This window comes from Triturus cristatus, chromosome 4_1 (assembly GCF_964204655.1).
Source record: "Triturus cristatus chromosome 4_1, aTriCri1.1, whole genome shotgun sequence".
In the NCBI taxonomy this organism is placed as follows: domain Eukaryota; kingdom Metazoa; phylum Chordata; class Amphibia; order Caudata; family Salamandridae; genus Triturus; species Triturus cristatus.
This window is the reverse complement of record NC_140585.1, coordinates 795648048-795673929: the sequence shown is the minus strand read 5'-3', so window position 1 is coordinate 795673929 and position 25882 is coordinate 795648048. Positions and strand designations below refer to the sequence as shown.

Sequence of the window (25882 nt, the reverse complement as noted above, 5' to 3'; positions counted from 1 at the left end):
GGTGCCTGTTTAAACCTGTGTTAGACCTCTTTCAGTAGAACCTCCATCAATGTAGGATCATGGGATGAGACTGACCAAGTCAGTGTTTGATATTAGCATGTGGAATTTTGCCTCATAGTCCTCCCAGAGTTCCACCAGTGACTGCTTCCCAGCCATTGATTATCTGGTGGCTGAATGCACTCTGGTTACTGTGGCGTGATACAGCTGTAACCTGATTCAGTGAAGTTCAGTTGTTAAGTAACCTGACATCTGATATACATATATATATATATATATATATATATATATATATATATATATATATATATATATATATATATACACACACACAAACCGCACAATATTTCAATGAAATAAAATTGCAGTAACCTGAGGCAGCAGTGTCTGTGTCCGGTTTCTCCAAAGGACCTGGCGGTAGTTATATATATATATATATATATATATATATATATTATAGAAATAATGTTACTTGCCACTATGAGCTTACTTTGCCATTTTTTGCAGTTGCGAAGCCTGCCATTGAACAACATGGCAATGGGTTTTTGCGATGCTGAGATGGCCTTCCAGCATACAGTGGGCACTTTGTAACTTATTAGGATGAGAGTGTGCGGAAGGGGTGTACCTTGCTTCCAGAAATGCAATGCAGTGTATCATCGGTTTGCCAAAGCTGCTATGGTCACAAACCATTGATAGGATACTGACACCTGAAAAGGAGTGGCGTCCATTTTGTGACGTGATCTCTCATCCTCAGGAAGTGGAACTGCTCTAACTTTGTGAATGTGGGCTGTCTGCATTGGGGGGGCAGATAGCGGTCCAGGTGACCCTGGCACTCTTCCCCACCCTCATTCCAAAATGCATTGAAAAAATGTTGGCATTTGGTGAACGTGAATGAAGGGATAGGAGTATGTTTCTTACAGGCTGCCATCCCTGCATTCGCAGGGATTCATAGTCGTTTGCGATCTAAACACATATCCCATTAACATTAACAGGGCAGATATTCTGAAAACCTACTGAATGCCGTTTTTACTCTCTGGTGGATTACTAGATCCACTGCAGTGGAGAAATGAATATTGGGTCGCATCGTAGATACTGCGCAATTCCTGCATCTTTGCATCTGCCATGTGACCCAAGATTAGTAAATCAGGCTCCTTATGGACTTATTTAAAAGAAAAAGAACAAAGTATAGCAAATTGGCTTCAAAGACCAAATCTTAAAAAGTGTCTGTCAAAGTGTAAAGATCTTCCCCAACACAGGGATTGTAGTTGATAATCTTTATTTGTAGTTACACAGGATAGATACCTCCAGCTTGCTCTTCCAGCTCTGCAATACTAACCTCCCCCTTCAAACATCAACATTCTATCCTAGCAACAAGCATTACATTCTACTTATGTAATGAACTCTACACATCTTCCCCCTTACATATATTACATAAATAAAATGAATAAGAAAATACAATTTATGCATCAAGAAATGAAATTAATCATGCACATTCTGATCAGGAGCGCGACATTTGGAAACATTTCCTGTACTCCAAGCGGAACCATCCATCAAAATAAGAATGTTCTTCTTCACCGCCCTAACCTGCATAGGCTGTGAAAATTTGCTCTCCCCTTTGATAACAATTCCCCCACGCTTAATAGCCACCCAATCTCCAACTTTTATGTCATGATCTTTAACACCCTTTCGGGTATTATAATACCACGCTGCAGTTTTCTGTTGTTCCGCAACATCCTTCTTGACTGCACTACGATCAACCCATACACACTCCTTATTCTTAAGCCAACCTGGAATCTCTTTCACACCCGGTTCTCGCCCTTTAAGAGAGATAAAAGGAGAAACACCTGTCACTGAGTGTGGCGTTACTCTATACGACCACACTAATTTCTTCAGTTCTTCCGACCACGACAAGCCATTGGAAATAGAGAGTTGGATGTTCTCCATTATCAATCTATTGATTCTTTCTACTAAACCATTGGCTTGGGGTCTGAATAGTGCAACCTTCTCGTGATTGATCCTCATTTTGGAGAGGAATTCTTTCATTTTGTTGGAAACTAACTGAACTCCATTGTCTGATACAAGTGTTTTTGGCATACCTTCATTTATGAACACTCTTTCTATAAAACCAATTACCCTCTCAGTTTCGATGCAGTCCGTACTCTCAACAACAAACCACTTAGAGTGGTAATCTACTAGAACCATTAAGAATTTGCTCCGAGAGCCAAGCTCCAAATGGGACCCAGAAAATCAATTGCCGCTCTTTCCCACGGACGACTAGGAAATTCTGGACACACCAGTGGCGGTTGCCTCACAATTTTCGTCTTGTCACTTCTGGCACACGCATAACAATCCTTGACAAGTTCTTCATACTCATTATCCATGCCCGGCCACCAAAACGACTGCCGGACACGTCTTTTGGTCATATTCCTACCTAAGTGACCTTCATGAGCTATATTTATTATCTTGCGTCTAAGACTGTCTGGCGGTACCAATTTATTTCTCCTTCACAACTTCCCCTCACTTACACTCCGTTCCACCACTACATTCCAATAACTTCTGAAACAAGTGCCTTGACTATAACTCTCCTTCCATCCTGCTGACACGCATACCATTACTTCTTGTAACACCTTATCATCTAACATTGCACCTTCCCATTGTTCTTTATCAAATGCTTGCTCTTCATTACACTTAATCCCATTTACACCGTCCTCCAAATCTCCTTCAATGGCATCCACTGGCATTCTGGATAGGTAATCCGCCACAACATTCTTCAAACCTCTCACGTACTCCATTTCAAAATTATATTCGATCACAGATAGAATCCACCTAGAAATCCTCTGAGTGACATTTCCTTCCAATCCCCTACCACCCTTCAACAAATGCACTAAGGGTTTGTGATCCGTACGGACCTTAAAAGGCAACCCCCAAACAAAATAACGAAAATGTTTTATGCCCCAGCAACATACCAAGGCCTCCTTTTCAATGACTGAATAAGATAGCTCTGCCCCTTGAAGTCTCCTTGATGCAAACCCAATAATCCTTTCGTCACCGTTATACACTTGGGTTAAAACTGCTCCAATGCCAACAGCACTAGCATCTGTGGTGACAAACGTCTTGGCATTTACGTTGAAGTGTCCCAAAGTAGGAGCATGGAGTATACAGTACTTTATACGCTTGAATTCTCTGTCACACCCCTCATTCCAATCAAATACTACGCCATTCTTCATTAATTGCCTTAAGGGTTCCACTATTTCTGTAAATCCACTTACAAATTTGGAGCAATATTCCGCTAGTCCTAGAAAGGACTTCAGTTGTTCTTTATTGATTGGGATAGGAGCATCATTAATGGCGGACACAATGCTTTTCTTAGGTTTGATTCCTGCCTCGGATATCTCATGACCCAAATACGTCACACTACTTTTCCTCAACTGACACTTTTCTCTTTTTATAGTCAGCCCATGCCTTTCCATACGTTTTAAAACTTCTTCCATTACTGCATCATGATGTTCACCACTTCTCCCTATAACTAACACGTCATCTTGAAAGAATAGAACATTCTCAACTCCTGCAAATACTTGTTGCATGACTCTTTGGAACACCGCTGAAGCGGATGCCAGGCCGAATGGCATCCTGCAATAGCGGAAAGCACCTAATGGGGTTACAAACGAAGTGAGGTGCCTAGATTCCTCACTGAGGTCAATTTGGTGATAAGCTGACGACATATCAATAACACTGAAAAGCACTCCACCACCCATAGCAGTCAACATTTCAGAGATGTTAGATAGCGGCTGCCTATCTACCCATATGTTCCTATTCAGGTCGCGCAAGTCCACACACAAACAAATTTTATTTCCCTCCTTGGGGGCAACTACAATGGGTGCCAACCATTCTGAGGCCTCAATCGGCTCAATAATCCTTTGGTTCAACAATTTATTCAACTCGTCTTGAAGAGGACCTCTCATTAGATGGGGAACGTTCCTAACTTTATGGACAACTGGCACAGCATTATGTTTTAGAACAATTTTGTGAGAAAAGTTTACAAGTTTCCCTAATTTGTCTGAAAAAACATTAGAAATTTTCTCCATCACACTTGTTTCATAATCCCCAATGTCATGAAACACAGCAGATTTGACCGGTTGATCAGCATTTGGATTTAGCATTATTCTAAGGTCCTTCTGGTGACGCCACCCCAGTAAATTACATCCTTGCTTTGTCAGGTATACCCGACCGTAAATTCGTTCGCTTGCAAAGCCAATTACCATCCACTTAAAGCCTAGTATATCTATAGTCTTACCACTATAACCTACTGCCTTTATATCAGGAACATCCCAATCATCCATCTTACTCGCTTCTTTCCATACTTTGAAATACATATCCTTGGACAACAGTGTGTACAGGCTTCCGGAATCAATCCACATTTTCACACCATTCCCGTCCAAACTGATCATTGAGTGAGGTTTTTCTACTTATCAGTGCTTTCCATAGCAATATCATTACTATTGACTACATTACACCTTGTTTCACTGGGGATGGGCGAACCATCCACACAGAGCATTAACTCATGAACACTCTCACAAGTGTCGTCTATTTCTTGTACATACTGGGTTTTGGAATTGCACACTTTGGCAAGGTGTCCCCTCCTACCACATGCTCTGCAAATAGCATTTCTAGCCATGCACCTAGGACTCGAGGCAATATGGCCAGGAGCACCACACCGATAACATTTAAAACTGGGCATAGTAGTTGTATGTGTTATATTCCCTGATCGCGCGGTGGCTGCTGGTGCATTACTTCCGGTACGAGGACTTTCTGCGGACTTAATAATTGGTTTGGACTGAGTTTTCCCCAAATATTTCACTGTTTTAGTTTCATCAACATAAGCTTGGATCTCTGATCCCTTAGGATTTAAATCTTTTGACCCTGAATCTTTTGACAGTACTTGTTTTGGTATTATTGAGTTACTACATTTGTCCATTTCTCTTATCCATAAGTCAGAATGTTCAAGTCCCTTAGCTATTTGTATCGCCTCTTCTAACTTACAACCTTTAATAAGGAGCTTCTCACGTACCCTCTTATTATTAGCGCATCTGACAATTTGATCACGTATGAGTGAATCACTCAAACCCTCAAAACAACAAGTTAGGGAAAGTCCCCTTAACGCAGCTACATAACTTGCGATGTCTTCATCTGGCTTTTGTACACGACAGAAGAATTCATGTCTCTCTAACACAACATTAATTTTTGTAATAAACCTCACTTCTAACATTTGCATGCTCATCTCATAAACGTTATTAGGTTGCCCATCACCCATTCCCAGGGAAATTTCAGGAAGATTTTCTTACAAACGCCTCCCCTCAACGCCTAAATGATGGAGTAAAATGGCTTGTCTGCGTATGGGTCCATATTTGTCAGCCCCAGTTGCTAATATGTATGTTAAGAATAACTTCTTCCATTCCTTCCAAGGAATGGGAGGGTCACCAGGTGTTGGAAGAAATGAAGGAGGCGCTGCTAAACCCTGATCTGCCATAGTAGTACTGGTTAAATAATCACCATACTAATTTATACCTCAAGAAATGAAATCAATCACAATAAATGTATAGATGACCTGAAAGAAAATGGTTAGTACGCTAAAGGAATGTACATGTCAATAAATTGTGAATTATCAGTTAATGAAGGACTCTAATAAGCTTTTAAGAGCAGGTAGTTGAAGCAGCACTTAAATGTTGTCCCAATCTGTTAAAATGGCTGCCATGCGTGTAATGCGTCGTTTTTCTATAGTCGATTGGGCTTGTTAAGAAGAACACTTCCAATGAATCGTTTAAGAGCAGGCAGTCGAAGCAGTGTTGAAATGTAATCCCAACTTGTTAAAATGGCCGCCGTGCGTGCAATGCGTCGTTTTTCTACAGTCGATTGGGCATGTTTAGAACACTTCTTTGTCACAGTACGTGCGCATGCGCTATGCAGACAGCCCCGAAGCGTTTCCAGAAAGATGTAATCCCATCCTCGTCGCCAATGTAAAGATCTTCCCCAACACAGGGATTGTAGTTGATAATCTTTATTTGTAGATACACAGGATAGATACCTCCAGCTTGCTCTTCCAGCTTTGCAATACTAACCTCCCCCTTCAAACATCAACATTCTATCCTAGCAACAAGCATTACATTCTACTTATGTAATGAACTCTACTCAAAGTAAAAAAAAAAAAAGGAGAAAAAAAACCCAATGGGCAAGACATTTGTTATTTCTCTCACGTTCTTTCCTATACACCCATTTTTTGGAACATTTTGGGAAAGGTTTTAAATCTATGTGACATTTGGGCATTCCCCATTTCAGAAAAGTTTTGGTTAGGATTCGAACTGGTTACTTTTAGCAGAAACTATTACTTATGAAGTAGTACAAACCCTGCGTTAAAAAGAAAACCCATATTCAAAGGTTTTCTGTCACACAGAAGGCAAAATCATGGGCTTCTCATTAGGCTAGATACTGGAAATTAATTACATTGTAAGAGCAAAATGGCAAGTGGTTGGATAAGTAAATATGCAGACTGAGTGGCTATTCTTCTCACCACTCTAATAAATGTACTTATGTTGTCTTTTTGGATCTTTTATAAATTATATAGTAATTATCTGTAAACATCAGAAAAAACGGAAAACGGGGAGTCTTATTTATAATGCACGGTATCATTGCTGATTTTTTCCGATATTGTTTTCCTTACAGGGACATGTCTGTGCTGCTTGCCTTTGCCAGTGCTCTGTTTGCACTTCACACGTGGGATGCCTCCTCATGGTTGATGTGGGGTCCTGGTCTCTCTGCATTTGCTGCCTTTTTATATGTGCGCCTGGTCAGCAAGTGGCGACTGGCCAAGCTGCAAATAAGCCTGAAAAAATACCGGACACAGCTGGAAAAGACTGTCACTGACAGCCGCGCATTCACCAACCTAGTGAGGAAAGCCTTAAGACTTATTCAAGAGACGGAGGTCATTTCCAGAGGGTTTACTCTGTGAGTATTTCTCTTCGTAACAAATTAACATGAACTGTTTTAATAGTAAAAGAACCTTTTAGCACATTCTCTTTATATAGTGGTGTCCATCAACATTGAAACGTGAGGGAACATGACGTTTTCATGTTGTAACAGAATCTTTTGGAGTGAAGTGTTGCGTTAAAAGAATTGGTACTTTTATGTGTACATGCCCACAGATGTACATATTATCAAGTGAGTATATTATGGATTAAAGCCCTAAAGCCACTGAAATTAACCTGTTATTGTTAGCTCTGCAAAACATAAGTTCCACAACAGCAATGCAAACCCTAACTCCGATTTAAAAAATAATCATTTTTTAAACTTTTAAGAAGGAGCTTTTGGGGACCCCTCACACCTAGGTCTGGGGGTCAGGGTGTGCCCACACTGCCCCTTATGTGGCATTTTGTTTCTTTCTTTTTTCAGTATGCAGAGACTGTGCCCCACATCCTGTAATGCCGGCTTCAAGAGAAACTTTTCTCTCACAGCCAGACAATCCGTTTTGGTTTTACAGACCTTGGAGAAAAAGCTTCCTTGTTCACTGGAGGGTTTGGGAGAGACTATTTTTTTTAAGTTAGGCCTGCAAACTGTCCATGAACTTGTGTACAAGGTCAGTTTGCAAACTAATGGTCCAGATAGCTCTACAACTTACTCTTTTAAGTCCACCTGACTCACTTTTGTAACACTCATTTCAAATTGCTGTGTAGATTTACACCAAATAATGCAAAGACACTAACTACCCTTAGTAAAGTTCTAGTTTCATGCCAAGTGTGGTGCAGTTCTGTTCAGTGTTTTTTGTAGCATAGAGCAAAGTTTCCTAAGGGAGTTAAAATGGGAAATACTGTTTTTTGACCCACACCACTTTACTCACAACCCCATCGCTTGGATGGATCTGCAGTCAATGCAAAACCAAGTTATGTGTGGCTTTGTCAAAAGATGTAAAACTTTCCAGGAAGGAGCTGAGGTGGATGAAGTTGTTTTTTGGAAAGTTTTGTGCAGATACATAGATTCATCAAATAGCCCCAAAGGTATTAACAAAACAAAAAAAAGCTATTCCTATGGAAACTCATCCTTCATTATAACTGCATATTGTTGACCTCCACTGTGTAAAAAAAATGTGTGCGTGTGTATATATATTTGTGTGCATAGTCTGTTTAGAGTGTATTCACTAGTTTTTGCAATTATCCTAATTCTCCTTGTTGAGAACAATGAATGAATCAATGTTAACACTGCAGCACGTTTTATTGTGTCATCAAGATGTTTGTGATTGTTGAATTCCTGAATGTGGGAATGGGCATTTAAAGGATATTGCCATTACACTTGATGCATGTCACTGCCATGGTGAAATGTTTTGTGAAGCTGTGGTTATCTTGACAATAGTGCTAAATTGTAATTGTATACTCTTGAGGCTTCTAGTTTTTTCCCCTCTCTTTTGTGCATATGAAATCTTTAAAATTGATGTTATCTTGAGGTTAGATGAACATCGCTTTGGTATCTTTGTGGAGTGATGTGGTGTACAACTATTAGAAATTAATAAAGATTTCAAAGTTGATACACACTGTCTCATTGGATTATGGGAGATCAATCATTAGGCCTCATTGTATGATACGATCCTCAGTAAATAGAGATTCACTTTGGAATGTTTATTATTTATTTATTTGAAGGTTTTATATAGCGCGAACAAGACCCCTGCGGGTATCGGAGCGTACTACACATTTTAAAGAACAGAGACATATACAATCGAAATTATAATAGTTGAGAAAAAGGACAGGATATGACAGATCCCCGAAGAGGGAGGGATCACCTCAATAATAGGACAGATAGATCAAACGGTAATATAACAAGCGAGCCGTAATCCTGAGCAAAGTTGACGAGTCCTTATAAGCTCAGAGAGAAGAGTTTCAAGGATCTAGGGCAGAAATGTGTTCATGAGTAGTAGTTTAAATTCTTTCTTGAAAGATGCTGTTGAGAGATTCAGTCGGGGGTTTCAAATTTTCGGGGTGATGTCAGAGAAGGCTCTCTTGTAGGTTTTCTTTTTAGAGAATCTCCGTGGTTTCAGCAGTAAAGTACCAGAGCTTCTAGAAGATCTGGAGCCCCCAGAGAGTTCAAGTTTAGCAAGATAACTTAGGGTATTGAAGTGTGGGGCTTTGTGGGTCATGCATGCAATTTTCAGCTGAATTCTTGCTTCGTAGGGGAGCCATTTGAAGGATTTCAAATCAGCAGTGATGTGGTTGTTTCTTTTCGATCCAGTGATGAGCCGTGCCGCAGAGTTGAGGGAGGCCCTTAAGGGAGCCGTTTGAGATTTGGGCATGCCGCCTAGGGTTAGGCTCCATAGTCCAGCCTGGGGATCACTAGAGCTTCGATAGCAGATTAGAAGTATTTTGGCAGGAATATTTTGAATTTTCTTAAGATGTTCATTTGGAGGTTCGCTCCTTTGGTGGCAGCACTAACGTGCTTCTGCATGTTCTTGCCCTGAGGCAGGCAGTTGAAGCCTGTTAGTTGCATCATCCATTCGTTAATGACGGGTGACTGTTTGTGTGGGGCGATTAGGAGGAATAACGTTTTAAGATTTAGTTGGAGGTGATTGCATGTCAGACAGTTTTTGGTTTTTGTAGGGTTAAGTTGAGGTCTTTGATATCTTCAAGGGAGGAGACTTTCAGGTATAATTGGGTGTCATCAGCATACATGTGATAGTGGATATTGGATGAGCTCAGAATTGAAGTTAGCGGATCCATGAACAGGTTAAAGAGGATGGGTGAGAGGGAGGAACCCTGTGGGACGCCTATTCTGACAGGTGCGGACTGACAGAGACTGATTAACCTTGATTTTTTTAGTTCTGTTTTGGAGAAACCAGGTGAATCAGTTTAAGACGGTCCCTGAGAGTCCCTTCCTACATTCCAATAGGTCTAGTAGTTAGTCGTACTTAACCATATCGAATGCTGAAGATAGGTCAAGGAGAATAAGGAGACATGATTCCTTTTGATCCAACATTTTTAGCGCATCGTTCACTATATGTGTAATTACTGATTTGGTGCTGTGCCCCACGCGGAAACCGGATTGTAATTGATCAAGAAGACTGAATTGATCGTTGATGGATGAAATGGGATATGGGCTTCAGGGTCTCGCAAAAGTGCTCTCGTGCAATGTTAACAAGCTGAGGAATAAAATTAAATGTGGCAGAGACATCCACTTTTGACAAAGGCATAAGCCCTTCCTGGTGTTATTCCAAGACACCCACTTGGTTGGCGCTGAATGTCCGTTCTGAGGGCCCCAGGAGGTGACAATTTACTCCCGTAATTCTCTATGTTTATATTGACCCACAAATAGGGAGACTGATGAATAGTACATTATGGCTTGAGCCACAGTGTGCACACACAGGTCACAGCCCTGAATGTCACTGCCCCCGAATCTTCAAAACAGAATTCTAACAGGAATATTTCATTGCTCTTGGTGGCGCCAAGATGAACCTGCTACTAAAAGATGACTTCAGAGATAATATGGGTCCCTCTAGAGATGGATCAGAGTCCCATCCCCACGGGTCAGTCCCATTGACTAATCTGGCCAGATTAGTCTGAGGTCTGTGGGTCTCTTGGATGCCTGAAGACTCTATAATGTGGTCAAAGGGCTGTACTCCTTCTTCTCAGGGGTACTTAGTGCCATATCAAAGATCCACTGCTTTTTTTTACCACACTTGTATGCTCCTATGTTGTATGTTGTGCATTCGGTAGACTTCCTAGCAAGAGATATACCTGACCACTCACCATTGGTATTGACATTTGGGAGTCATAAAAAGAGACGAGAAAAACATATGGGGATTGAATGCATCAGAGCTTAATGACAAATCTTTAGATAAACAACCAATCATAATAACCCAATTATACTTTTTGGAAAATAATCGATAATTTCAACCCGGGTCACCTTGGAAGAAGGTTTTAAATCAGTAATTCAGAGTCAACCCATGTCGTTGGGGTCATATAAAAAGTAGGCAGATAGTTGGGCTATCAAGGTAATGGACGGTGGGTGAGATATTCAGCTGTAAAGGTCTATAGAAGCACCCGTCCCTAGTAATAAATAAAATACTACACCGTTTACAGGATGACTATAGGGAATTGGCTCCCGAAGCAACTAAATTACACTCCTGGGGGGAAAAAAGGCAGATCCATGAGTCAGTAAACAAGGGAACAAGTTATTAGCGTGGTTTACTCGGAGAGTTGCAGCTATATTGTGGGTGGGTTCATTATCTGATGAGCACGGATGACTGATACTTATATGCAAAAAGCCAAGCTAATTAGAACTACTTTGATACCCTGCATAGCGCCCTACACCTCTTTAGGCTAGACTTTCGCTAGCTTCTTGGAGACTGTACTCATGACACATCTGACACGATGAAAAAGATAACACCATGTGGTGACCCAGAAAGCCATCTGCGCAGTGCTAATAAAGGAGCAAGTGGCCCTCGTTTTACCCACAGATCTGTAACAGCCGTTGTTTCCCATCACAAAATGCTCTGGTTAAATAGCATTTTGAATGGATTCTTGTGTTTTCCTTTGGGAAAGTCCGATATCGTGTGTGGTTTTAGAGTTGTCCACTCTTCATCCTGCGGCTGAGGGAAAGTTACCTTTGCTTAGTTTCAGTTCATCCCATCAGCCACAGTAGAACCACAGAACCACCGCTGTGCTTCACGGCTCAGAGGGCCAAGCAGGACACGCTTGTCCACAGTGCCGGATGTGGCGACAGAAATCACAGGGAAGATGGAGGCTCAGTTTTGTTTCTGATCTCACGATGTAGGTAGTGCTTCGGGTGGGCTTGGTTCGATGTCCAGGATCGAAACCAGACTGGAATTTGTTGAAGACTAAATAGATCTGAGGATCGTAGCCACGGTTGAAAGTGGCCGCTCGGAGCATTCTTGAAATTCATACGAGCCTTCCCAGCAGAGTGTGATGTACTAACGAGCTTTGTCATGAGCTCTAGGAACCTGGGAGCTCCAACTTGAAGGTCATTGACTCACAGTTGTCAGCAAGTGCAGGGGGTGGGTTTTGTTTGCGGATTGTCGTGGTGAAGGAGTCCTTGCAGTGTTGTCGAGCAGGCTTTGGTGGTGGGTCTTGTCCATTACTTCCTCTGTGAATGTGCTGGCTGGAGAGTGGGCATTTTGTGTATCAAAACATTGACTTATGTAATCAAATAAAAAGGCTAAACATTGAGTAGTTTCTCAATAGTAAAGATGCCTAAAAGGAATCGATACACAGGGTTTCCTTTTCTTTTGTCAACATCATTTTTTGTACCGTCCTAGTTCTCTTTTGTTTTTTTATCTCCAAATGGGCAGAATTTCAGCAGTTGTCAGTATTTCAGATGACTTGATTGTTGCTCATATTCAAGTCCAAAAAACTATAAAAGCTGTCTTTAGAACACCGTGTGTTTCAGGAGTGGACAAGGTCTAAGATTAAATTACTTAATACATTTTTTAAATACAGTAGGGACCCTGTTATGACCCATAAATCATGCATAATGATGCCAAAATGTGCTGCATGTTACAGAATGTCTGAATTAGCCAGGTAACCCAGGTATAACGTGTTGCTGTGGATTTCACTCCTCTGCTTCAAGAAAGCTGCGACTCTCATTCTGGAGAAGTGCAAATTGTGCAATGTCGGGTCTTTTTTAGTGTGGGGCAATATGAAGACTTGCTGATTGTGTGTCAGTCTTCTGCTCATATCCTCTGGGGATGGTGTGGGCATGCTCTGACACAGCCGAGCATGGTAAGACATCACTGTCACAATGAGACACCAACTAACCATGCGGTCTAAAAGGAAGCAGAGTTTCCTCCTTGGTTGCTCGATTGTAAACCAGAGGCCCATGCTGTTCCGCTCGTGGTCACTGGCATGACATCAGATAATCTGAGGCATATCATAAATATTGTGAGTGTGTTTTTCTTTTTATAAATGATTATGCAGACTAACTCGGGAGTACATTTTGGATGTAGATTTCATTCGCTAGAAAGGAGCACGATTTGGAGCACTTGAAATTAGCACCCTCCACTGTTCCGGCTTCTTCAGAGACCCCAATAATCCCACCTAGGCACTGCAGCGTAAACCTACGCACTCAATGCTCATAAATCATTGGCGTCCCTGCAGCAACTTTTACAAGTTTACCAGTTTGCGTGGAAACAATGCAAAGTGGCTTATACAACAGACAAAAGGCAGACGGTTTACCATGAAACACAGAAAGGTAGACTTCAGCTAGTGTGGGTGACCCTCGTTCTCCTATGTTATGAAGTGGTTATGCGTGAGACCGATTCCGTTTGCTTTTCTGTGCACTCTTGGTTGGTGTCATATCCTGTTCGGGTGGCCACAGGGCTATTGGGTGCCCCAGCTGAGGTGATGGAGATCGCATGCCAATGGTGCAGATTTCCTCTCCTCATCAGCAGTGGCGGCACCAGACTTTCAAGACCGAGGTTGATTGCCTGGTGTCACAGGAATGCATGCTGGGGTACAATATTGATATAGCTCACTTGTAAACTGTGCTGAGAGACCAGGTGACCCCTTAGCAGGACTGGTACCTCCTGGATTGCTCTGTTCTGTCCGGTGGAAGCTGTTCTTTTCCTTCGTTTTGTATCATGCCAGCCCATCCAAAATGGATCCCACTGGCCACAGTAGCCAGATTCACACAATACAGAGTCCTACTATCATACATGTGCTACACATGCACTGCATACACACATGCACTCGACATGCACACATGTCGGCACAAGGTTCTGTGTTTCACATCACTGTACAACTTTGAACGAGCAGGGTCCGTGGAATGCACTCAGTGACGCAGGAAGAAGATCTGGTCACACTAAAAATTCAAAACACAATATGCTACCACCACGGCCCACTGTGTTACACCCATACAATGGACAGTAGTCCATTGCCTACTATAAATGCATCTCCAGTTCACAGGGCAGGTCCTGGAGCTCCCATTATCTGGGGCATGCCAGGCCTCTTTGCACACTCTAGTGTGACGCCAGGGCCAAAATAGAAGTATGGATACCAGTTTTACTTTCAGACGGGCACTGAGGGCGGCCCACATGCCCATTTACCATGCAGGGGACATTCCGGTCCCATCAGGTGGAAACTTTGGAAAGTAAGTTTGAGTGTTTTGTGAGTAAATGAGGGAATCTTTGAATGATGGGGCCATCCTGTCATTAGACAGCATAGGGTGAAAGTCAAGCGAATGCCTCAAGCAAAGACTCCATGGTTAAAATTTTGACAGAGCATAACAACTGTCTCAGGGTAACCAAAATGGATACACAGGGGACAAAGACACTGTCACTCGTAGGGCCAGAAATACATCAAGACAGTGCTGATCAGCTACCTAAAGTGTGACCAGCAACTAGTCGCCATATTGACCGTGGTCCCATTTTAGCAGAGGGGAAGTGCTGTGTGGCAACATATTGCTTTGCCTTCGGAGCCACAAAACATTGCAGTGACCGTGGACCCTCAGGAAGCTTTTATCCAAGTGGCCCTGAGCCGTATTCAGACCCCACGCCACGGACTATTAGAAAAACTAAAAATGCCATAGCAACAAAAGTACTTCACTTGACAGTTCTTCAGATTAGGTTGGAAGGTAGCAACATTGTACTCAATTCTTTTGAAAGCTTGGGAGCAAAATGATTGTGGTAATTAAGGAAGTAATTCCAGGTAGGATTATTTGTCTCATAAATGTGAACATTTCTCTGTCATGCTTGGGGTACCTCTCAGTCCTCCTACCATTTTCTCTTTTAATTTCTTTTTACCTGTTTTATAATCTCCTCTTTTTTTCTTTTTTTTTAAATAGTTTTTTTATAGCTCGAACTAGACCCGAAGATATAGGTTATCGGAGTGCTTTACATGAGCACCAGTTTCGTTACAGAAGGACACATTAAATTTTGTTGGGCATGGGGAGATTGAGTGATTTGCCCAGTATCACAGGATATTGAGCGTTGTTGCTGAGACTTGCTGAAACTCGAACCCGGGTCCCCAGCTTCAAGGTCGACCGCTGTAGCCGTAAGGCTACGTCCTCTCCCAACTAAAAGCACATGGTCTTTTAGCCGATGTGCTTTTAGTTCATTCTGGTCAGTCTCTGGCTGTTTGTATGTCATTATCTTACTTAACCTCTCGGTATCTTTCTCTGTCCCGTTTGATCTTTGTGTCCGCCTTACTACCAATATATGCTGACCTTTCGAAGGGTGGCTTTATTGGCTGTCCTTCATTTATTTCTGTGCGTATTGGAAATCTGCTGTCTTGAAGTGCTCAGACCATAACTGGATTAGTGCAGAAGGTAGCGAAGTTCCCTGAAAACCGGCACAAATTAACCAGTGCTCAAATCTGTGATTTGGAGGTTCCATATAAATTTCATTAGCAAATACTCAATTTAACTGAGCTATCTCATTGTCGTTTTGCACAGTTGTCTTTCATGTTTGTGTGGCTATAGCTGTGTGCCTGACAGCTCCTTTCTCTCTTGCCTTCTAGCTCTTTTCGTGTCTGCCTCTTTCTGTCTCTCTCTTCTGTAGTTATCTTGGTCATCTTCTTGCGCTGTCTGCCTTTCTCACTCATGTTCTCGTCTCTTACTGCTTCTATTAAGCTGCATCCATAGTTGTCCTCTCGTCCTTCTTAGTCCTGACTATGGTTGTAGGTGGGTGTGCATGTATTAGGCTCTTTGCTTCATGCATCCTTCCTTTGAGTTTTACATCCGCGTCTTTTTGTATGCCCAATGGGTCCTATGAAGCAACCAGTATTTATTGGCCATCGCTCAGGCACATTTGTTTTCTCACTTGCTGTAAGAGAGGCTCACCATTAACTGAGGCACCGTCGCCGCCTGTCTAATGTTGGTCTTTGTGTATTTCTGTGGTAGTTTCTTTTCTTTGACTAGGAGTGTGGACTCACTCCGGTTGTTACCTTCAGAAGTAGCAAAAATGAAACCCCTATTTGAAGGCCGCATTTTCACAGCGTAATCTGTAGTCTCCGAAAATACCGAAGTGGCCACGATTTCAGTTATCAGGGTGAACGTCCTGTGACTGGCAGAAACCGGGCCGGCTATAGCACTGGTGGGGCCCTGTGCGACAATGATTTTTGGCGCCCCTGCCCAATGACCACCTCCGCAATGGATTCCCGCACTCCCACCCTTTAACGGTCTCCATAACCACTCTCTCTCAGCTGCATTTAATTAGTTTTATAGTGTCACTCATAAAAGTGAAGGGTGTCGGAGCACTTTACATTGCACACCCATTACAGAGACAATCAATCATATATGTGTAAATCAATGTATAGGAAACGTTGCATAAGATGGAGGACTACAAGGGGTAGGATTTAAATGTCATCCATACAGGTAGGGAGTATAGTTTAGGGGGGCTTGGTCTGGAGAAGCACCAACTCAGAATTTGAAACGTAATACCATGGTTGGGGGTTCTCTTTAATAATCAAATTATTTCCACCCAATTGAACCCTTTGTGAAACATTAGGGTAATGAAAGTGTGGGGTAAAAAATCAATACGCTCTAATCTGTACTTGAAGTCTGCATTTCAGAACGTGGCCGCGTGTGCTTTAAAAACAATGTAAAGTAGCAAACAGGCGCCCACACGCGAAGTCTGCACCCGGTGCGGTGGCACCGGACGCACCGCCCTAGAGCCTGCCCTAGGCAGAAAAGCCAGAGGGAAGGTACTGCTGTGTGATCACAAAATGGAGCGCCCTCCGTCTGGAGTTGTTTCGGGCTCCCACTTCGTGTATTCCTCTCTATAGAGAAACTAAAGGCCTTGTTAATCTAAATTCCTTTGAGCAGCACCTGAGCCTCGGTTGGGCGTTCAGCTTGGCATACAGAGTGCGGGGCACAGCAGTACATATGTCTTTACTGTCTCGCTCACGTACCTAGAGTACTATTGGCTGTTCAACATGTTATTTATTGTTAGTGGAAACAATGAAGAATGTTGTTTAATGTACATCCGAACGTGGCAAAAAAAAAAAAAAAAACGTCTTTATAAATAAAGTGGAAGGTATCTATCTAGATATCATCTCACAGGATACGGAAGCTCCAAGGCTAAAGGTTATTGCATCAGAGGGTATACAGTTTTCCAATCGAAGAGAGATCGAGCATGAACTAAAAGATTGGCCCTTATTAACTACGAATACTGTTCAAGATCTATTAAATTCAATCAAATCGGGGTCACCAAGAGATCCTGTTCCAGCTAACATCCTTAAGCAGTTCAATCTATCTGTGATACCTACTATAACGCAGGTACTCAACATGTCAATGAAAGAGGCCAAAGTTCCTCCCCTTTGGAAGCATGCTATGATCCACCCTCTGCTGAAAAAACCAAATGCTGATGCAACGGATACGAAAAACTACCGTCCCATCTCCTTACTCCCAATCCCATCTAAAATTTTGGAAAAACACATCCACCTTCAGTTGACACAATATGTGAACACTCACCAACTTCTTCACCAGTCACAGTCTGGATTTAGGGCAGGTTTTTCAACGGAAACTACGCTGCTGGGTGTCACTGAGACAATCCGCCAGAAATTGGATAAAGAAGAAACAGTAGCGCTCATCCTTTTGGATTTGAGCGCTGCTTTCGATACCATTTCTCACAAGGTGCTCTTAAACACTCTGAGTAACGTAGGAATCAGTGGGGATGCTCTGAAATGGATCCAGGACTTTCTCTCAAACAGGACATTTCAAGTTTTCTCTCAAAATACATGTTCCAAAATCCATTCATTCAGTCATGGTGTACCACAGGGATCCATCCTGAGTCCACTTCTCTTCAACATTTATGTTAAGCCTTTAGCTGAGTTAGTTGAGGAGTCGGGACTCACGATCTTTTCATATGCAGATGATTCACAAATTATTTTTTCATTGGCTGCCCAAAACGTAAATGACATCTCTACGCTTAAAACTGGACTGAACAACATCGCAACCTGGATGAAGGAAAATTTCCTAAAACTAAACGGTGAAAAAACAGAGGTGATCATTCTAGGAAAACAGTAACATCTATGGAGCCATCAACATTGGCCAGAGAAAATGGGCAACCTCCCAAACCCAGTTTCGCAAGTACGTAATCTGGGTGTACTCCTGGATGATACTCTGAGCATGCATGCACAATCAGTTAGAGTAGCAGCCACCTGTTTCTCCATCTTACGATGGCTGAGGAAAATCTGCTGGATGCTCCCTGAGTCAACCAGGAAAACGGTGGTGAACGCCTTAATAACATCCCGTTTAGATTATGGAAATGTCCTCTATTTAGGATCAAACAAGGCTAACCTCCATCGTCTACAAATGGCTCAAAATGCGGCAGTCAGATTACTATGCAATGTACCTAAAAGGGAATCAGTCTCTGCATTCCGACGCAAACTTCACTGGCTTAATATTGAAAATCGAGTGAAATTTAAAGCTCTCACCTACATGTATAAAATAAAAGCCAACACAGCACCGAAGTACCTTTGCTCACTGGTAAACACATATATTCCATCCAGGAACCTCAGATTAGCCACCCAGGGCCGTTTCAGGATTCCTAAATTTAAACGCACTCGCATAGGAGGTAAATCCTTTGCTTACTTAGGCCCGTCTCACTGGAACTCTCTCCCCAATTCATTGAGAAATGAGCCTAACTATTTCAGTTTCCGAAAGTTGTTAAAAACCTGGTTATTCGATAAATAAAAAACTTTTTTTTTCTCTCCACCTGCAACAGATAAAATGCGCCGGGAAACCCTTTTGGGTAGCCGATGCGCAGTACAAATGCAAATAAGTAAATTCTTACACCTGTTGCAAAAGAACCTATTGACCAAAAATACTGCATGGAAAATGCCCTCAAAGGGGTCTGAATGCAAACCAGTGTTGTAAGAGGCCAGCACTTGAAATGAAAGTCACTGCAGCGATGGGGCTGTCCTCATCAGGGAGGCCGTCTATGGAATGGACTTCATTCTGAGAGGCCATTGTCTTCTAGAAAAAAGACTATTGTGTGAGACTCCCAGAAGACCCTCATGCAAGTAATAGTCGTAGATCTTCCATCAAACTCCCAGAGGCTGAAGCCAACAAAGCACAATATAAAATAAACATGGAGTCCAATGCCCATTCCACTGCCCATGCACCAGTTCATCCATTTATTGTTTTTTCTCTCGCTCTTCTTCAGGGGACGATTCAGGCTTGCACTACGGTTTCTACTTCCCGGTCTGTATGATTCCTCCCTCCAATATCGCACCACTATTTCTGATTCTAGCTGTTGAAGAAAAAAAAAGTTGTTTGTGTTCCGTATCCCTTTAAAAAAGTGGAATGGCTGCCTTTTTGCCATCATGCCCAACTTTGTTTCAGTCCGGATAGTTACATTGTTCAGGGCCACCTTGTTAAAACTTAGGGCTCAAATTGGCCACCATTTTGGTATCAGCAATTAATGATAATTCTTGTGGAGTAACTTGTAACAGTAGCTTTGCTGCTCATTTGTACTGTTTTTGGTTTTCTCTGTTATTGAAAAGAAGAAACACTGACCTAACATGAACAAGTGTAAATGTGTACTCAGTGCATTGCCTTTATTTAAAAGAGAAAAAATGCACAATTTGGCATTGAGCTACTCTTTTGGATGGAGGTGGGGTCAGGACACAGATACTGCACAAACCCTGTTGTCCTGCACCATGACCGATTCTTAGAGATTTCCCACTCCAGTTACAATGAATAGCTTTACCTCAGATAACCTTGTGGGGTCTGCTGAGGTTTGCTTCCCCCCTGCTGATTTGTATTGCCATCTGAGGTCCTCATTCTATGTTGCCCAAGGACGACCTGCGCGGCTACCAGCAGAAGTGATGAATACAAATCAAGTGTCGACCTAATTATTAAGCTCTCCTCTGAAAGCAGTTTTATTGAGAGATAAAGAATTCTAATGAACAGTAGTTTGGTGAATATCTGGAAACTCCCAGGCTGCTTCACATGCAGGTTCAAGCAGGGGCATGCAGGAGGGAGATAGATTTTATCCCTCAGGGAGGGAGTACGATACGATGTTGGTTTTATTTTGACGCCTATAAAAGAGTGACCTGCTTACATAATGATGTGACTAGAGTCTGCTGCAATGCGCCTAGAGGCACAGTTGTTTAATGAGATTTATTTTCACTGCATGCATCCAAACCCTTTTAATCAGATTCTCATTTTCACTGAACAACGAGCAATGTGAGAGACATCTACAACATATAATAATATCTAGCAAGAAATGTCCTTAAATGTTTCTGTTGGTGTGTGTGTGGTCTGACATTCCCCACTTCACAAACATCAGCTATATGCTTTTATATGCCTCTTAATGCTAAGGAAGGTATTTCAAAGCCAAGAAACTAGAGCCTTCCCGGGATTCACAGTTCAGATCCACCCAACCTTCCCTTTCCATGTTTTATGAACAAATTATTGGAGCAAACCTATTTTTGGTGCAGTTAAAACTAAAGAACAAATGGTAAAGAGGGTACATTTGGTTTTACAGTGCTCAGCAGCCAGATATTTAATAGCTTACAGAATGAGTGATGTCCATTAATGTCACGTGCATGGTGGAATATAGATCCAGACTGAAGCAGCATTGTTGAAGTGCTCACTCACGACAGCCTCCACTACCTTTCTTCAGTGGCTTGATGAACGAGTTCTTTTAATTCATCTCTGTTACTAGAAGAAATAAAATCCCTCCTGTGCACCCCTAGGTCCTGAACTCACAAAAAATATCGGGATGTGTTCTGTTGTTATGGTGTCGGTGAATGGAAGTGACAGGGCATATATATGTCTTTTAAAGACGAGAACCCTCCCTCACCCAAAGGTGACATGCTTCATCATTGGGTTCCCTCTCGCACACTGTGACCGCAAGGTTCACAGTGTGGGCTTCAACTCTCCTGTAAGAAGAGGAGCGCGAGGTGTTTTGATCTTAAATCATCCCATGGAAATTATGGAGTGAGGGGCAGAGTGCAAATAAAGTGAAGTGAAAAAGTGTGTTAAAACTAGCTCATGGAAGACAAAATCTACTTTTATTAGTGTCTCCGATGGTTAGGATTAAAAAAGCTTTGTGAATAGGGGTATGGATGTTCCCTATTGGAGTAAGGTCAACATGTTTCTGCCTTAGATGACCTATCGGTTCATGGCCTTCATCAGGACACACTTCTTGTCACTCTGCTATCCAAGTGTAAAAATCATATACAGCAAGGAAATACCATACTTATTAATAATGGCATCCGTCAAAGTGGTACCAGCTGCAGTATGGTCCACAATCTGCAAAACATATATTCATCTGCATTAAACATTAGGCATATACATCTTGTTATGTGTGTGCACATACACACCATTGTGTCCTCCACCTCACAACACACGTGATGAAATAATGATTCTAGGCGATCTCACCACTATAGTACTATTAATGTACCACCTTCTTCTTGAGGTCCTTTCACTGATAGGTCACCAATATTTAAAATGTATAAACAATAATAATAATAGTAAAATGATGGTTCAAAATGAAAATTACAGGACCTTGCTTCACATAAGTGTCACAGTGCTTAATACTACAAACAATTGTGCTTCAAATAAACTTGTATCTAGCAGCGTATCATCCATTGAGTGTAAAATGACTGCTAGTTTGTCTCTAGGTCATCAAAACCACTATTAGCTTACTATTCTCATTATTCTCATCATTCCTGTTTCCACACACTTATTGTCATACAAAAAGTAATACAATTCTGTCACCGACACTGTATTAATCTAACGCCCCTTAGTATAATTATGCGCTGGACCAAATACAGGATAACCACATGTCTTTAGCTGGCATTGTACCAAAGACCGGCTGCCAAACCAAGGAATAAACGGCAGTGGCATAGTGCATCGAAGTACGTTACTATGTGGCAGTCGCAACGCCCACCTTCAGAGTGTTCCCTACACGGAACAGGCTTAATCAGTGTTCTCAAAGGGACAAGTATGTACCTGATTTATTGGAGTCTGTACTCTTCCCACTGCGGACCGAAGGGTATCTCTCGCTTCACCCCTAGGTCCTTCCAGTGACACCATCCTGCCTCCCTAGCCAATGAGTGTACCCCAATCCTTGCCTTTTCCACAACTAACCTCTTAAACCAACTCCTCTTATTTCTCAGCCTTCCAGCATGGTGTCTTTAACTCCTGTCCCCACGAGGTCAGACATTTAACACTTCTTCCTTGCCAGTTACTGAAGGAACTGTATTCTACCATGGTAGAGCACAATGCATGAGGGCCATTCCTTCTCGGCTGCAATGCTTTTTGAGGACACACAACACCCTAGACTCTAGTCAGTAGGTATTGCAAGATCTCCGTCATTGATGAAGTCTAGGCTGAGGCTTTTTCAGACTCCGACATCCTTCTCTGTCTTTCTGTCGCATTCAGCATCGCTGCCAACAACGCCAATATTCTGAATTCAGGTGATGTATGATGCATTAGTCTGCTTCTCCTGCTTGTGATGTTGACTTCTCCCAATAGGTCAAATTGAGGTCATCTTCTCAGAACAATAGCCATTACCCACAGTGTCCTGTGTGGCTTTACGTGTTCCCATCCCCTTGAACATCTTAATGCTTCTTCTCTTGTTCCTGCTAAGAGCCCTTTGCCTACCTTTTTACTTCTGCACAGACAACAATCAACTCTTCTCCCAAATCAGACCCCAGCTGTCACACCCCTGGGAGCAGTCTACAATCTGCTTCCACTCCATCCCTGTATTTGAGTTCACCCATCACCCTTGCCTCCCATGCCAGGTATCTCCACCTCAAAGATTCCACCTGGATGTGACTCTCTGTATGGCCTCCGAGATAGGTGCTTTAAACTAGTACAAGTTCAACATATTGCAGTTACTTAAAAAGATCCTGTGCATTACCTCAAACCTTTACATCGAATATATTGTTCCCATCCCAGTCTATACTCATGCCCTCTATACCAGAGGACCAGCTAGACAGATGCAAAGCAGAAAATGGGCCAAAAGAAGAAGAGACTGAACACCATCCTCACTGCCACAACTCTCTGCCTCGCTATCCGAGTTAGAAAAAACATGAACAAGCCTCAGCCTCGTCCATGCGCTTCACAGGAAGTGTCCCTGCACCTCTCTGAAAGTATCAACTCTTTACTTCCAAGAGATCAAGCCAGTAAGCCAGCTTCAACTTTTCAATTTATACTCCACCTAAAAATCCAAATACAGCGGATGATTCAATAAGCGATTCACCTTAAGAGCCCCCAGACACTTCTGTTGTCCATCCTCACTGTTGGCTAGATTTAGACCTAGCCTTCCAGAAATCATAAATACATAGCTCTTTCCCTACATGGGATGTACTTAACAATCTGGTCTTTATGCTTTTGATTACTGTACAGATATATTATGTAACCCTTTCCCTAAAACCATTCTTTCGCCTCTTTTAAGACGCATGCCTGCGGGTTTCTGTGCCAGTCATTTAGCACTTGCTTGTTATGTTCTGGGACAATTTGGTTCATAGTCTGAACATTAACACTATAAATAACTTGCCAAATTGTATGATAACATTTTAATACAATATAGATACAAAGATAAGATCAATATGGCAAAACATAAAAACAAACAAGTAGACCAGCAAAACACAATGTAGAATTAACTAAAGGTGACCACATTAGTGATATAAAGGCCTCCAACCCCAACGAGGAATAAATTGAAACTCTCAAAATATTGACTGGATTTGAATAGAAGAACAGAATAAGAGATACAGGTATCCTTTTCTGTTTCAGGGTCATGGTGACATTGTTTTAATTTGCCCCTCGCATGGGCTGTTGAGTGAACATGATTATGCCCTTTCGTGAGAGCTGAGACTCTAACAGAATAGCTGCGATTGCTTTCATTTCTAGAGTCTGCGTCCATTTGTGTGGACTGAAGGTCAGGCGTTCATATTTATAATTTTTTATTTACCACTTTCTCTTACAAAATGTAAATGTTGATATCAAACCGGCACGCAGTAAAGCTTAACATATGCATACACTTGTTCTGACGGTATTATGTTGAGAAGTATCGCACTAAGGTTGGCGGGACAGTTTTAGAAAACTTGTCCTATGACTGTCGCTAATCCATCGTTGGAGAAAGACATGACACTAGTTGGTCCAGCACTTGTCTGGTCACTCTACCCCATAAGCGGCGTGACACGTTCCTTTGTTCATTACAGTTTGTAAACAGACCACCCCTCGTGACCGATAGATATTGATGCTGTAGTCTTGTGGTTCCTTAGGACGGGCAGTCTCCGTGCATGCTGCCTCCTCCCTCATTTTCTTTATCCAATGGGTGTGCCTCGTAAGTGATTGACGTCAATGCTGCTGTTGATGCTGTGCTTTGGGATGCGCGAGGACACCTGTACAGATGTATCACATTTTACTCTTCAAGTTTGCTTGACAGGGTCAGTGCTGCTTGCCCCTTCGACAAAGCCAGTCAGCACCCCAACCAGCACCTCATTGGCCTGCGAAAAGCTGTCTACCGGTCCGTCCGAGCCAACTTCCGCCTGTCAAGACTGGCCACCCTCTACATGCTGAAAAAATATCCTTTTTTATGCCCTCGAGCTATGGGGTCTTTCCGAGATGCACTTGGGAGACCCTACTACTTGCTGCTCTTTCGCACGAGCAACACAATGTAAAAGTTGTAATTTATCATGTAATTTACGAAACCCTTCTCGAAGGTGCAAAGCAGCTGAATGACACCTCTTGTTTCACTTTTAATTTAGAAGGAGCAACTTAACAGGGACTCTAAGAATTTGCTTTCACGTCTGACTGCAAGGAGGGCATTAGTGTTGCCCTTTTTATAAATTCAACACTTATGTATACTTCTTTTAAATTAAACATGAAGGGCAGCAGAATGACCATTGTAAGGTGCTGTGCTTTTTTTTCCTGCTGAGAAATGGTTGCATAAGCAGCACCGTTTTCTTCTGCTGAGACAGGGGTATATCCTCTGAACCTGAAGGTGAGACTGGGAACGGGTGAAGCCTGCACAGTAAACGAGAGAGCCGTTACCGCTAACGCCGTGTACGTTTGCTCAGTCACCATTCGTCTCCTAGGATTGTTGCTGCTCTACTTATGCCCTTGTCAAGTTCAGGAGTTCTTGTGAGTTTCATGTGTATTTTGTTTCACGCACTTCAAACAGTGCAGCTGAGGACTGTGATGGTGTGTTGCTGTGCAGTTGGTGGGTAAGATGCTCGCTTTCCTCTGTCCTGCCTCTCTGTGTTGTTTGGCATTCGTAATTTGAACCCGAGGACACTTGAGAAGACGAGGAGGGTTTGTGTTGACATGGCAACTGGAAATAGACGGCCGTCAAGGTCTCCTTTGAATTCATCAAAACATTGAAAACATTGGGGGTTTGCTTTGGCTAGATCGTATATTTTTTTTACTAGAGAACTTAGTCAGTGATTGTGTATGGCCCTATACACGCATGTGACTTTTAGGAAACAGTGTCATAACAATAAGCTATACCCTTAGGTTTCTCTCTGACTATGCTTTTTAATGATGTACTGATCCCACATGGTATGGACTGGTCAGATCCAGTGCTGCAAATTCCCATCCAGGTTTCCAGGCACTCGAAGGCTCAAAAGTATCAAATGTTGCAGAGCACCCTCATTGGTTGGAATCAGTCCAATCATCGCTTAGGTGTAAATGACATGCTAATATCTGAATGAGTGTAAATTTCATACCCATTGTGGCTTAAGGCCAAGAAAACACAGAAGATCTTAAATCAGTTTGTAAATGTTAAGATATGTTCTTTAAGATCCTTTTTTGGAATCCTTATTTATTGGTAGTTTAAGAAGACCTTTATTTATGTGTCTTTCAGAAAAAGAACAGTTAAGAAGCCCTGGAGTGATAACACTACATAGAAAAGTGACGTCATTAATATAGTAGTGAA

The 25882-nt window shown here is 42.2% G+C and overlaps 1 protein-coding gene across 5 annotated transcripts in view; it reads left to right on the top strand.

The window, feature by feature from the left end:
• Positions 1-25882, top strand: part of VEZT (vezatin, adherens junctions transmembrane protein) — a 222349-nt gene that overhangs the window by 119095 nt on the left and 77372 nt on the right. For 3 of the 5 annotated variants that reach the window (XM_085653384.1, XM_085653382.1, XM_085653386.1), the window contains exons 5-6: positions 6715-6996; positions 24380-24529. In XM_085653384.1, coding sequence (XP_085509510.1) covers positions 6715-6996; positions 24380-24529 — 432 coding nt within the window. The remainder of the gene's footprint in view (positions 1-6714; positions 6997-24379; positions 24530-25882) is intronic. The other 2 variants (XM_085653385.1, XM_085653383.1) reach the window with 1 other exon arrangement.